Source organism: Pteropus alecto, unplaced genomic scaffold, assembly GCF_000325575.1.
Source record: "Pteropus alecto unplaced genomic scaffold, ASM32557v1 scaffold65, whole genome shotgun sequence".
Lineage (NCBI taxonomy): Eukaryota > Metazoa > Chordata > Mammalia > Chiroptera > Pteropodidae > Pteropus > Pteropus alecto.
The window spans coordinates 5,519,284-5,534,102 of NW_006439191.1; the positions used below are offsets into that span (position 1 = coordinate 5,519,284).

The following is a 14,819-nucleotide window of genomic DNA, read 5'->3' on the forward strand; positions in this document are numbered from 1 at the left end:
CAACTTTCTTCTCCAGATTGAGAACCATGAAACACTATGCATAAACAAAAATGATCCAATTATTTTTTTCTCCTTCTACAATACGGATCATTTTGTTTTTCAGGGATTACTTCATGTAATCTTTAGAAAGCAGAATAAAATTGTTTTCTGATGTAAACACTTATTACATATATACATATACAATTATATATACATAACTTATGAATATCAGTACTTTTTCTCCACTGTAGTTAGGTAATTGGAAGATAAGCAAACTTATTAAGTTCTTCCAATCTTGGAAAAGTTCCCTTCATTTAAAAAAAAATTGTAACTATTCTTTTTTTTGGATTTTAGATAACTAAATTGGTATCTGGACCATATGCCCTTATTATGCTTCCAGAACAATACAACTGCTTGAAATATTTTTGAATGTTACCTTTTAGAGAAACATCAAAGGAAACAGTATGAGAAAATAAAGCTATTCAAGTCCATGTCTGAATAAAGTCATATTCTCCATTCCATTACCCAGTGATAACATACCACAGGCCAATGCCTGCCTTAGGTTACACACACACTGGTTTTTCTGAGTTTAGTGAGAATTGTTCATGTAAATCTAAAGGCATCAGTTAGCCCCATAGGCATGAAAATGCCCACCCTCAAAAAAATATTATCTGTCTTATAATAGTTGGCTTTTAGATGAAAGTGATATAATGTAAATACAGTTCCATTAGCTAATATAAGTTTTAAAAAGCATTATCATCAAATTTTAACCATGACAAATTTGAATGAATTACCAGACTGGCATTTCCAAGACTGGAGATTATTGAAACAAATAAGTAGATGTTGAAAATTTCTTCTTTTTATAGCAATTTTCAATTTTAGTAGCATATGTAGTAAATGCATTACAATATTTACATATAATTTTCTTTTGCATATATTGCACATTTTATATCTACTGGCTGAGGATCAGCCATTTTCTAATAGGAAAATTTGCTACATTCCTCAAATAGCAGTTTCTAAGTTGAAATATTCATTTATTCATGGCTTGCTTTACATCTTAATTTGAGGTGTTTACCAGAAAAGGTCTTACTGAACTTAAAACTTTCGTTTGAAATATTACACTGATAACATTCAGACTTGTAAAAGGTAAATACTGTAATATGATGTATGATGACCTTTTTGCACACATTAGCTAAACGAAACTTTTCTTTTGATGTACATATATACATGTGTACGTAGTAGTGGTTTATAACAGTTTCCATGTAGACTGGATTAGGAGCAGGTAAAATGTGTTATCCGAGAGGGAAAAAACAGACAAGTTCATAATGCTACGTAAACCTCTAGTCCACTTTTTCAGCCTTTTCCATTTAACGCAATATATATCTTTCTAAAAATCTCAGATCCCTCCTTTTACTGACACATTTTGCTATTTTCATCGCTCAGGCACTGTTCACCTGTTTCCTTCCTCCTTTGTCCACCTATTAAAAACATAACCAACCTTCAAGAGTTAACTAACATCCTACCTTCTTTATGCACCCTTCCTGACATATCTGAACAGAAGTTGATCACTTCCTGTCTTGAGTTCTGATTATTTTATTTTGTTACACACTTTTTAATTCATGAAGGCAGGAAGGAAGGAAGAAGGTTTGGGCTCCACCCAGACCAATAATGCACAATGGAGAATGGGCATTAGAATATTTCTTTAAAAAGTTTATTAACAATGCTAATAATTTCTTCGGTTAGAAATTATTGCCCTTAGCTGAAGTCTAGCTCATATGTACTGAATATCAAAATTCTGATTCTTTTCCAATGTTTTTGTTTGGGCAAATGAAACCATTATCCACATAAATATCCAATCCAGAAATCTGCGGTTTGCCAACAAGTCCTTTTGCCTTAACCTTCACCTTTCTTCCATCAACAGGGCCTTTGATTTTAATTCTCAAACAGCTCTCATAGGCGGACCACTTCCCAGCATATCTGCTATTATCACTGCAGTTCAAAACAGACATATCTCACTTGGGCAGTGAGAGTAATTTAGCAATCCAATTTGTAATGGGTAGCTAACATTTCTAGGAGTTACATAACTTTCCTAGAGTTTCACCATTTTTAAGTAAAATGTCAAAAATTAAGGCCTTGCTTTCTGACTAAATGTTCTATTTTAAATTCATGTGCAAAGAATAATTTTTACTTGGATAGTTTTAACTGTCTGTATAATCAAATGGGAAGAATCCCCACTTCCTATGGCCCTTGCACCACAGCGAGGGTTGGTTCTCTACTGCGTGGACCAGGTGTCCGGGATGGGCTAAGCAGGATATTCTTCCTTTAATTCACTACAGTCTTTACAGACTGCCACAGACTTTAGAGATACTGAGCAGAACTTTACATAAAATTACGTTCTGTTGTGTATTTAAACCACTTCTATCAATGAGGGATAGAGTTGCAAAATATATTGATTTAAATTATTTGTACAAATTATATCAATATGAGTAATTTTAAATATTTACATTACAACTTTATACAAACATGTACAAAAATTAATGCATATTTACAAATTTTTTTTTCCTTTTTTGAGAAGATGGAGAATTTTAAAAATAAATTACTCCTTAGATCTTTCAGTGACCTAGGTTCACTGAAACTTTATTTTTTTCAGTTAATGCTCAGAGAAACGTGTGACCGTAAATTCAGGCATGTAATTTAACCTCCCTGAGGCTCGTTTTTCTCATCTCTATAATGGAGATAACACAAACCATTTGAAAATTTAGCATGTACTACATTTAATACAGTACATATAATCAGTGCTCAATAATGGCAGCTATTATCATCACTATTTTTAACTGATTATTCTGAAAAGGCTTCGTTAAATTCTATTGATCTTTACTTAGTTTTGATTAATCAAAACTATTCAAGTAACGGGTGATATTCAATTGGCTGGATACGAACAGAAGGCTTTGCACAAATAAACAATGTTTAACACATACAGACACATATAAATACAGTTAAAAGCAAGAAAATTATTAAAGAAAGAATATGGGTTGAGATTTTCTTGAAGTGAGGGCTGAGATGGTGCTCCCGTGAGAATCCCAGGACACAGAGCTTACTGAAGGCTGCATGGATGTTTTATGTTCCCTCAATCAATAGAGACACGGTAATATCTTGATTAAGTGTGCACATGGGCATATACTCCAGAGATTGAGAGACTTGCTTTATCTATTCTAACGACTGTAGATTAAATTGCATTTTCTTTTTCTCCAAGACTATCAATAATTTCTCTTTTTCAGATTGAATACATAAATCAAAAGAACATATTTCATGAACAAACTATGATTATGAAACTCCTTTATCTATCGATCCCTAAAACTTTATTTACCCATGTATTTTTTTCCTTCATTGTATCAGATTAGAACTGTTCTTTTTTACATTATTGTAGCTAGGGTCATTTGTGGCTTTTGAATTGTCACTCTATCAAGGAGCTTTCAAAATAGCATAGATAATGTGAACGCATGACTCAATCATTTCTTGCGTCCATAGTTATAGGATTTCATCAGCTTCAAATGTTAGTAATTGTTTTACCGTATTTCAGCATAACTACTATAGGGGTCTTATACTAATGATTCTTTGATGTTATTTTTCCTATAAAATGTGTGGGACTGCTTAAAGGAAAACAGTATTTCCACAGGAAACTCTGAGATTTTACTTTTAAATGATATACAATCCTTCTAGGTCTTTTTATCTACCAATCCGTAACAAAGAGCTCAAATAAAAACAAAGAGCTCAAATAAAATCCTTTTAGGCATTACGAAAATTTTAAAAAAATCAAAAGAGAACTCTTACATTAAGTGTAGCATGTGCTAATTCAATATGGAAACTAAGCTTAAAAAATCTGCTAATGCTATCACTGTTCCCTGTTTGATAATAAAAAGACTGAATTGATTTTTTCCAGTTTTAGTACAAAAAAATACGACAATGACTTTCAGCTTGATATAATTTGAAATAGCCAATATATTAAACCCCAAAGTGAAATTTAAATTGGCAGTCGTGGCAGATTCAAGTCCTTGAATGATTATTAATTTAAAAACTAATCCTATTCCAACAGGTTGAAGCTTCACAATACTAGTTCTTGAATAAAAGCTATTAGGTCCATCACTGTAACAACGGACATTTCTGTTTAGGAAATTAGACCCCCAGTGTTTGGTACACCTAGCTCTTCCTGGCATCTTTTTTAGTTTTTTATTTTTTTTGCCCAGTGATTTAATTATTTAAAAATCATTTATTTTTTTCTGAATTTGGGAAATTAGAATTCTATCTGCAGAATTCTTTCGATAGAAAGCTGATACTGAGTGGACTATCTGAGGCAACATATAAGGTCAGATCTGTTAATTATATGTCGCCATGCCTTTGTAAGTTAAATCCTGGTTTCTGATCCAATTCCATGAATCAAGATGTATGTTTTATTTTACACACACACACACACACACACACACACACCATGTAAATTAATTAATTTATGGCCATATTGGGGAAGTAAAAATATGCATACACATTAATTACAGACTATCATTTATGTGTTCTTTCTCATATGCCTGGCAATGATGGAAGTCTCTAATCCCCAAATCAAACAGAATTTGGATACACTGCATAAAAATGCAACAGCGAGTTGCATTTTATATTAAAATATATTCTTTGCAGTGAAACAGTTACAAGCTGCATTTGCTCACATCTTGGTCATAAAATCTACCAAAAAATGATTCTATGTAAATACTAGACAGCATGGAGAAGCAGAAAAAAGCACAAGCCTGATGTCAGCCGAGCAGCTAACTCTGTCGCTAACAACCCAGACGACACTACACAACTCAACAGCTTTCCATGCTTTGATAACTGGTGCCTCACTCTGCAGTCCACTCACTTTTTAATGTAGAATTCAAGGAAGTCTTGTTTTACTTATCCCGTTCAATCCTCTTAGTATACGAGTAAGGACACTGAGTCCAGTGAATTTGTTGACTATGCAGTAGAGTGACCAGTGTCAGATTTCCCTACCCTACTCTGTCCTTCCCACTTTTTATAACAACTGTTCAGGAATGAGCACATTCCTTATTAAACGGCTATGCTGTCAATTATTAAACATTTCATAATATCTTAAATGTATTCAGACGGTGTCCAGTAAGGAAACTCTACGCAGATCTCCAATTTAGAGTAAATAATTGCTTTCTCATTTTTATTTGAATAGATATAGATTTTCATAATGCTGGGCACCCCCCGAATCTATCGATAAATGACAGATGAGTGAATGACCAATTTGCATGATTTTTTCCTTAATGTTTTATGAATATTTAGCTCTGTAATTTTAATGTAAAATGTAGAATAGCGGGAAGAAACTTATTTAAAAATAAATAAAAGAAGTGTACAAATTGGAAGGAACAAGTTTTCTCTTGGTAGCCAGTTATGAAATAAAGCAGTCTCATTAAATCATAAGTACTTTAACCTTTTCTTGAAAGAAGATTTAAAGATTTATAATGAAATTTCACCTAACCTGGGAAAGGACTCATGTTTGACATGTACTGAAAGATAATGCTGATTTCAAAAGACAGTCTAAGAATGCTTTACTCCTGGGAAAGTAATTCAGTCATGGCTACCTCTTCACGTTTTGATTTTAAACTTTCTCTGTAAAGCTTACTCTGTATCACTGCCTGCCAAACATGGCACAGTTTCACAGATAAGGCAAAATAAAGGCAAGTAAAATGAATTTTTTTGGTCATTGTTGATACAAAAATATGCAACGAATATATCTATTCGACAGCTCCTGCAGATTCCCTTTCTTTGGCGGTTTCTATTTTCACATTTGTAACGTGAGAACCCCCATTCTGTTGCACTGGTCAGAGGGTGGAGCGGACAGCTTCAAGATACAGAACGAATTAGGCCCCTCTCTGCTAACCACTGAACAAACGAGAGGTGGGCGCTGTGACAGACCAAACCCATCCTGTGCTACAGACAGGGCCCAACATCAGACATGACTATCCTTCTGTAGGCCCTTTCAAGCCTGGTGGCATGGAAGTGCTACTCCCTGCCAGGCGCATTTGCTAAACTCATCCTAACTAAAAGCTGGGCAGATAAGACAAAACACACCAGCTGAACACCACTTTGCCAATTCCTTCCTATAGAAATCAATCGTTGTGACCTCTCTATATTTAATGTTCTCCCTAAGGCTTTTCATGCACTGCTATGCAAATACATGGCAGAATTTCAGTTATACTCAGGCAAAACAAACATTAAGTATTAAGCATATTTAAATCAAGAACAATTTCTATGCTGAAACAGATTTTAAAACCCAAGTAACAATCCTCAAGACCCTCTAAGGAAGCCTACTCATCACCTGCTTCGGGGAGGGATGAGAAATCAAAGGTTATTTTCATAAAGTGAATGAGGGTGCAATGTCATCTAGTGCAAATGGGGTTTGCATGCCCGCTGTTTGGATGTCCCTATGAGAGCATGTACTGGGAACGGCAGACACGGTTCCTCTTGAATGAAAGGCAAGGGTGACTAGTGGCTACGCGGGGCCATTCCAGTGCCCTGAAGAAACAAAAAGATAAACTGTGTCTGTTCCTAGGAACTATAAAATGCCAGACTTCTCACAGTTGTCTCAGCCTTTAGCAGCTTCTAAGGTTAATACAAACTGTGGTTGACAACTAAAGTAATAACATAACACCTTTTGACTGTCTGATGTGTAAAGTTCATTAGTTCTAAGGTCAGCATTTTAATGCAACAGCCAAATTTTATTCACATCATCAGATGCTATCTGCAAAAGACAGCTGTAAAAACCAGGCAGGGGTTTTAACACTGCCATGACTAGTAAAATTAGTTCCACACACCAAAGGAGCCCTCGCACATTTCTGAACAAAATAAAATATACTAACAAAATAAAACAAAAACAACTCCTGAGGATATTACTCCAGATAGCACTTCCTGAGCTTCTGTGAGAGTTTTCACAGCAATTTGGGAGGAGGCGGACGGGAGGGGTGGGGTAGAAATGCTAGTTTATCAAGAAATGCATCATTAGGTCATTTGAATGTTGGTTTTTTTTAGTTGTCTTTTACATGTACTTAAAATTTCAAAAGACACTGCTTCAGATCTTGTGGAAAGATGTCATTTAAAGGAAAGAAAGGAAGACAGATCATGTGTTTAACCAAATGTTAAATATTTTTTATTTTACTCACCTGCACACTAAGATGAATCCATTTCTTCACGAGAATTCTCCCCAGTGTCATTACTTTTATTGGAGGCTGCAAACCATTTACTGTGTGATAATAAAACATGGTCTCTTTCTCAGACACTGTGAGTTTGAACACAATCTGCCCATCCACCGTCTTTTCTATAATACACCTTAGGAAGCAAACAGAAAAGAGACAAGGTCAGCATCCACCCAGAAGACACACTAAGGTACTGTGTAGCTAGGTGAGTATAACTGACACCAACTCCACTCAAAAAGGTGCACTATGAATAAGTGCCTGAGTGTCATTAGATTCAGAGCAACCTTTATTCCAATTAAGAAAGCCTTTTATTCAAATAAAAAAAATAGAAATTTTATTTATAATGTATTCCCCAGAACCTCAGCACCCTTTATTAGACATCCGCGGTGGAAAGTAAAGCGGCTGAATCATCCTGCAAAACTAACATTTAACCGATTGGCTCATTAATTCCTCTGCTATTTCTTTTATAGGAAGCAGCACGATACACATCCTGGGCACTGAGTCACCAGTGCAAAGACTTCTTTCTTCTTCTTTTTTTTTTTTTTTTTAACGTAAAGAGAATTTAGTGTCCACAGTAGGCTCTAAACTGTTCTGATGAATTCTCGTAGTGAAACAGAGAATGGATCACTCTAGTCTTTCCTTCCTCATCGCTGGCCAGATGCCTGGTGAGCTCACCCTGACCACATGGCCCAAGTGAGGCACTGAGATAATGTTCACAATCTTGGATGAAAGATCATCCAGTCATCTAAGAACACAGTGAAATAATATTTTGATAAGACAGAATTTTAAAATTGCTCAGTCCTGTGTCAGGCCAGTTATCAAATTATCTGTAAAAAAATCACTTCTTTCCTAATCACAGTATTCTTTTCCCATTCCTGTAAATAGGCATATGATATTGACATTTTTTATATTTTTATGTTCTATATTAACTTATCTTCAATATAAATTTCATTTTATATCATTGTACATTCCTGGCCATTCTCTGTCCACTGAGCAGAAACAGATATGAACTTAAGCCCCATGCTTTTCTACCACTTTTTGGACCAGCAATTCAACTTTTTAGCAGAAAGAATATTATAAGTGCTTGCTAGTAGCCTTGAGTGGATTATTCCCCAAAATCTGATCTTTAAATAAATATCACTGACAATAGCCACCAACATCTCCCCCAAACAACTAGCTATTGAAGATAGTCATCAGCCTGTATCTTGGGGACAAGAACTCAAGAAGTTGGTACATCTCAGGGAGGAGAAAGCCAGCAGGTACTGGAGGAGTCTGAGTCCCTTTCTTCCCTGGGGTCCCTTCTACTCAGCCCAGATATCTCCATGGTTATTATGCCTGACCCTGGAACTCTCCCCTGCTCAAAGTTGCTGAAGGCATCATCCTTTGTGCTCACTTAACACATCATGCTGCTTGGCTAATAACACCAAGTGCTCTGTCTTCCCATTAGTTCATGAGCTTTCCAATGATAGAAGCATAGCTGGTATATTGCAGACTGTTGAAAACTGAAGAGTTAGTGATCAAACCGAGTAGGAAGCATCAAAGAGGCAAACGTAAGGTTGGGTCAACCAAGACTTATTGCTAAAGATGTTTAAAAAGTTTCTTTAAATAGTACTTTTTTTCACAAATTATCCCTTCTCACTTTTTTTCCCTGAGTTGAGAGGTAAGCATAAGGTTGGAGAACACTTAATAGTCACTGTTTTACTGCCATTATTTTAGTGTATTTTGTACATATATTTGGTGAAAAAGTTGAGAAAGTATATATTTTAGGCAAATAGGTTTAGTTACCATAAAGGTTCTGTATAAAAGAGAAATAAGGTTTTATAAAAATTCTATGATTTTTTTTAACTCTTTAGCAGGTGGATATTTCTAAATCACTGGAATAAGTTTCTCTTTATTTCCTGACTCCAGGTCTTAAACAATCTAAGAAAAATTTGCCTCTATTCATTTTTCTTGAATTTCAATCTACAAGTTAGCGTTTGACCATTACTCAGGAATGTATTTACCAAATGCAGGCTTATTTCCCCAAGCTTACTGAAAATGCATTTCTTAATATGTTATTGATTATCTTCCTTGCTATTTTGTTTGCTTGTAAACATACTAGCTTTGGTAGATAATGAATGTGAGAGGAAGGCAGGTAGCAAAATATTTAGGAACTGGATTTATTCTGCTCCTGGATAAACAATAATTGGATAATCCATGTTTTGTTTGTTTTACTTATCTAGAGCAAACACCCCGAAATTTCCCCAATTCCCATAGGTATTTCAGTTTTGAGAATGGAAACGACCTTGATGCATGGAACTTTCAAAACTGTAAACCATGTGCTACTGCCTCAACAAATACCCGTCTTATACAAAATAATGCTAATAGATGAATTTGGTAGAGACACATCCGTTGGAAAAAAACTTGGAAAAAATATCTTGTCCTAGTCTTTTTTGTCAAGAGATAGTTTTTTTAAGACTCTTTGTACGCTAATTACATAAACAGAGTAGGCTGGATTTACTGACATTTCAAACAGTAAGAAAACAGGGTTTTCTTTTAGGAGAGACACAGAAATAGAAATAATGACTTGTGATAATTTTCACTCCATTTTTAAAAAATGAAAATACGCCAACTCTCACTTGGCAGATTAAAACTAAACACCAAAGACATTTAAGTCCTATTTGCTTATGAGATTATAAGACTTTTCTGGTTTGTTCCATAAGTTTTTATATATTTGGAAAACACTCTCACACAAAGAAAACGTCACATGGGGACAAGCCAAAAGCTCTGCAGGAAGAGAAAAAATAAGCAAAAAAAAAAAAAAAAGTGCCTCCAAACTGTCCTACTTATTCCAAGTTCCAGATTGGCTCTAGACACATTAGACAACAGCTTTAAGGACTATCACAGAATGAAAAACAGGTGGTTATATAAACTGGCAAAAATGGTGTTAGGAAAGCTCCATTCTAAACTCACTGAAGGCCTACTGAGATGACTGGATTAAAAGCTTTTGAGACTCTGTCATGCTTCTCTATAGAGTTCCTAACACATGAAAACACTACAAAGTAAAGAGCCAAAAGCTACATCTTTTCAAAGATGGAGGGTTATTCATTTATCCAACTCATATCATTGGGCATTTTCCACGACTCAAATAAACAACTCTTCTTGGGGAAATAAGGATGAATAAAAGACAGTCCTACGTCCTTAAGAGTTACCTGCCTGATGAAAAGTGTATACTCTAGTAGGGGGAGGTTATTTGTACAAACCAAGACCAAGACTTTGAAAATATCCGTTATTTCTATTACTCATCCTCATGCCTTAAAGCTCACTGAGCCTGGTTGGCTTCTGCTGGCTAAGACAAAGGTTGAGCTCAACTACGGGAAATTCATGAGACAGGTGGAAACACGACCGCCTGCAATGAAACCATTTCAGCACATTCTGTGCTGAGGGCTCATTTCATTCATGGCAAGGAGAACAAAACTAAATTTAGGAAAGTGCATTTGGAATAGAAGCTTGACTAGGAAAGGCTAACGTAGGACTTGCTCTTCAATTGCGTGAATTCCAAAGTGCTCCCTTCCGTGTCTAGTCTGGAATGCGAGCTGCAGTAGCCTTCAGGACGACTGACTTTGGAGGACCCGAGGAAAACTTACACTCCCTCCTCTACTTACATTACACCTTCTTGCTCGGGTTTCAACCACACGGCTAAAGTAAATGATGCGGCCAGCCTTGGAGAAGGAGGAGAAGAAAAGCAACTCTTGTGATTTCTGAAAATAAAACTCGTAGCATTGCCGGGGGAGTTGGGACGCAGGTCACGCCCGTCTGCGGGGACGCAGCTCCCGAGGCCTGCAGACAAAAGGGTGACGTAAGTCGCAGGTGAAGACCTGTGTGGGCAATCCTGAATGCAAACCCTCTGGCTGCAGAACTGAACACTCTCGGCAGCTGCAGAGCTATGGCAAAAAGTGCTCCGGGCTGGGAGCCCGCACGTTGCTTGGATTGGCACGGCTGACACAGTCTTGAAAGCTCCCACGTTCTCCAGCCGTGGGAAAAGGCCCTGCGAGTCGGCCAAGGAGATGGAAGCAAAATAGGCGAAGATCACTGTTTCGGTGACGTGGAACAAGAAGCCAAACCCCAGTGACAGAGCCGGGCCATTCATGTTTACCAAAGAGCATTCTCCTCCTGATAAAGCGTTCCTAAATAAATAATACGGCCAAGGCCGCCGGCCGGCAACACGTGCAAGCAGGGAGTGTTAGGTAACGCTGAGACACTCCGTTCTCGGGAAACTGCGGACACGTTCTCACACGGAGGTAATACCAGAGACGTTCTCGGCAAAGGCGAACACATGAGTAGCAGCTGGTATCTGGGAATCAGAAACAGAGTGTGAAGGAAAAGCACCCTAAGCAGGAGGACTTAGAGCCCCTGACCAGAACTACTACAGAACTTAAAAAAAAAAAAAAAAGAAAATTGCGAAGTACAATGTCTGGAGTAAAACGCTCATTCTTTGGGCAAATATCTGCATGTTATTGAGCAAATCAAGCACTTTAAAAGTCCACAGGACCACCCGTTTTATAACATATACATATGCCTCTCTTTTCATTAATCTATCTCAGCACAGTAAGTTCAGATTGTGACTCCAGAGAATTAGCACTATCTACTCTGCTTAGCAAGGTAAAGAATTGTGTAGATTTTCTTTACACGCGCACCGTATGGCATAACACAGAGCTCACTTGCAGATGTCCGAAAGCGAGCTGGCAAAGCACTTTGGGCCTTTCCCCCTTAGCCCAGCATGTGCAGCAACTTTAAGCCCAGGGTAAAGCTGCTTAGAAACCCAACGCCATCTGTCTATCCTATGCCTTAGTATTTAGCAAACGTTTATGTTCCTGTTTCCTCATGTGCCTACGTAGCTGTGGGTTAAATATGGACCCGTAATACTGTGTAAGTAATTGCATTGATAAATAAGCTGAGTTACCATTTCTTTATTGCATTTCGACCAGTCCCCTCAGTGTGACAAATGGCTCTTCACAGGACCGCTGTCCCTCGTTGCCTGGCAACGCTGCAGTAACCCCTGGTTACTTTGAGCAAATAGGCCACAACAGCAGGAACGCTGCAAAGAAGACTTGGCCGTCCGACTACGGGATTCTGCACAGCACACACCTGGTTACCTGAAACACTGCGGTCGGCTTGGTGGCCCTCCTGGAACTGAGCTCCCCAAGCTTTCAGCAGGTGCCTCAAGCTGGGGGAGGGACCTGGAATGGCCAGGCATGCATAATTTTAAAGTAGCAGTATACCTGATCCTATAATCCCCTTTGCCCCTCCCCTCTCTGCTGCCCTGAACCTCCATCCACTTAATCCTGTAATCAAAATCATCTGCCACTATTACTAACAACAATTTCCAGAGCCTTTTCTCTTTTCTGGGACACAAACATTGATAACCTAACAGCTTGGTCCATGAATGAAAGTTTTTTTTGATCATTCAGGTGTGACTGCATTCTTTAGCCCAGGACACCCTCTTGTAAATACTAATGCTTCTCTAAATTACAAAAAACATCTGATATATCTAAAAAGGTTGCATTTGGGTGATCGGGGATTTTAATTACACTACAGAAGCAACAGAATTGCTGACTTTTTAGCTGTCTGATCAGATACGAATATGTATTTCTGAATGCATGTTTGATGTCAATTCAATTAGTTTCTATTACATCTAAAACTCTTTTTTCTAGCATTTGGGATATCTCATCCTAGACGAGAGGTTTAAAATCAACTGAACATTCTCTTTTTATCTTAAAAATGGAAAACTCATTTGGGAAACAACTAGGCAATTGTGGTTTTGTTTTTTATAAGTTATCACATACAGAGAAATATTTAGAAATGAGAGAAACATTTGTATGGTGTTTCCTGTTAGTAATGCTGCCGGAGACAAACCCAAAGCGTCCTCTCTCAGATTTTCTTTAATTTCTCTTCCATGAGAGATCTGAAAACCACAACCCTTTTATACATCGATTAGAATGAGGTGCTTCTGGAGGAAACCTTCACCTTTTGTGAAAATACCTTATTCTCTACTTATTATTATACCCTTGCAAGGGCAACTTTTTACATTAAAAACATGTCTTAATGTAAAACTAGTCAATAGGTAGGAATTCTGAGAATTTGGGAAAATATGATTAAAAATTGATATATGGGATACAGAGACTTAGACAAATGAACTATTCAAACCTGACACAAAACACACAACCAATATTTATTTGAACACGTTATTCGACGGCTCCCTTCCCTTTATTCCCAGTGGACTAACTTTAACCTTTAATTGTGGGGCTCCAGCGTATCTTGTGGGTCGCCATTCTCGAGATAAGAATTCTCCTACCACATAACTCTGCTTTGTAGTCATGACTCAAAATAGACAATCTAAGATTAGCTCCTCTCCTCCACATTCAGAAGCGCCGCCTGTAATTTGCAAAGGCAGATAGTGGATTGACAGATCCCTTAACTTTTACATTCTGCACTGTCAATCCTGAGGACACATCTGGTAAGTGAATTGGGCACCAGCAGTTCCACCTCATGGGGCCTGAGAAAGAAGTACCCCAAAAAACGTGTGCAGGAAGTTTCATTAAAGCCGATGTGGCCTTGTGCTACTTTTTTTCGTGTATTTCAGGGGAGTCACTGAGTATTTCTTCTGGTCTAGGGCAGCTTGGTTTGGCTGGGGCTGGACCACCTGATTTGGCCTCACTCTCTCATCTAGCCATTGGCTTGGCAGTCATGGGGATCTGTCCTAGGAGAAGAAAAGTTCCCACCAACATAAGGTAAAGAGCCCTAATGTGTAAGGACTTTACAGGCCTCTGTTTATGTCATACTTGTGAATGTTCTGTTGGCCAGAAAAGTCACATGACCAAATGCAGACTCAAGGGCTGTGAAATAAACCCCAATCTTCAAAGGAGGCATGACAAAGGCAGATCGCAAAGGGGCATACATACAAAGTGGAAAGAAATGCTGGCCTCATTCTACCACAAAGAGTTGCCATCAGTTTCTCTTTCTAACTGTAAAGACATATCATGCCTCATTTAAATCAGGATTTTCTTGTTTTGAAAAAGTCACAAAAAATGGCATTTTAGTTAGAAAATCCTAAACAAGTTCATACTCATGATTACTTTGGAAAAGCTGACAATAATAATCTTAGTTTTTCAAGCACTTGAGACTTCTTGTTGATGGACAACATGAAGAGGTAACCCCCATTCCGGAGTTTTTAGTATCCATAGATCTACTATTAAAATTGATTAACCTCTGGCATAACTGATCAAGAAAAAAAAGAGTGGACGTATAGTGTTAGATATGAAAAGAGAGGCATAAACTACAGGTGTAATATGATTACAAATAAAAAAATATTGTAGAGAATTTTATGAGAATTAAACTTGAATCCTTAGACAAATCGGACAAATTCCTAAGAATATTTCCAACCTAAGCCGATTCAAGAATAAAGAGGGATAGAAACAACCCAAATGCCCATTAACTGCAGAATACAAAATAAATTGTAGCATATTCATGCAATGCGATGAGATAAACAATGAAAGACAAACGAACTACTGCTACAAGCAAAAACATGGAGAAACGTCACAGATATGGCAGTGAGTGAAA

General features: G+C 37.3%; 1 protein-coding gene across 1 annotated transcript in view; it reads right to left on the reverse strand.

Moving 5' to 3' along the window:
- Nucleotides 1–11,349, reverse strand: part of USH2A (usherin) — a 564,162-nt gene extending 552,813 nt beyond the window's left edge. Inside the window, exons 1-2 of the mRNA XM_025049837.1 lie at nt 10,865–11,349; nt 7,188–7,353 (exon numbers count right to left, since the gene is read on the reverse strand). Coding sequence (XP_024905605.1) covers nt 7,188–7,353; nt 10,865–11,349 — 651 coding nt within the window. The remainder of the gene's footprint in view (nt 1–7,187; nt 7,354–10,864) is intronic.
- Nucleotides 11,350–14,819: the final 3,470 nt, after the last annotated feature.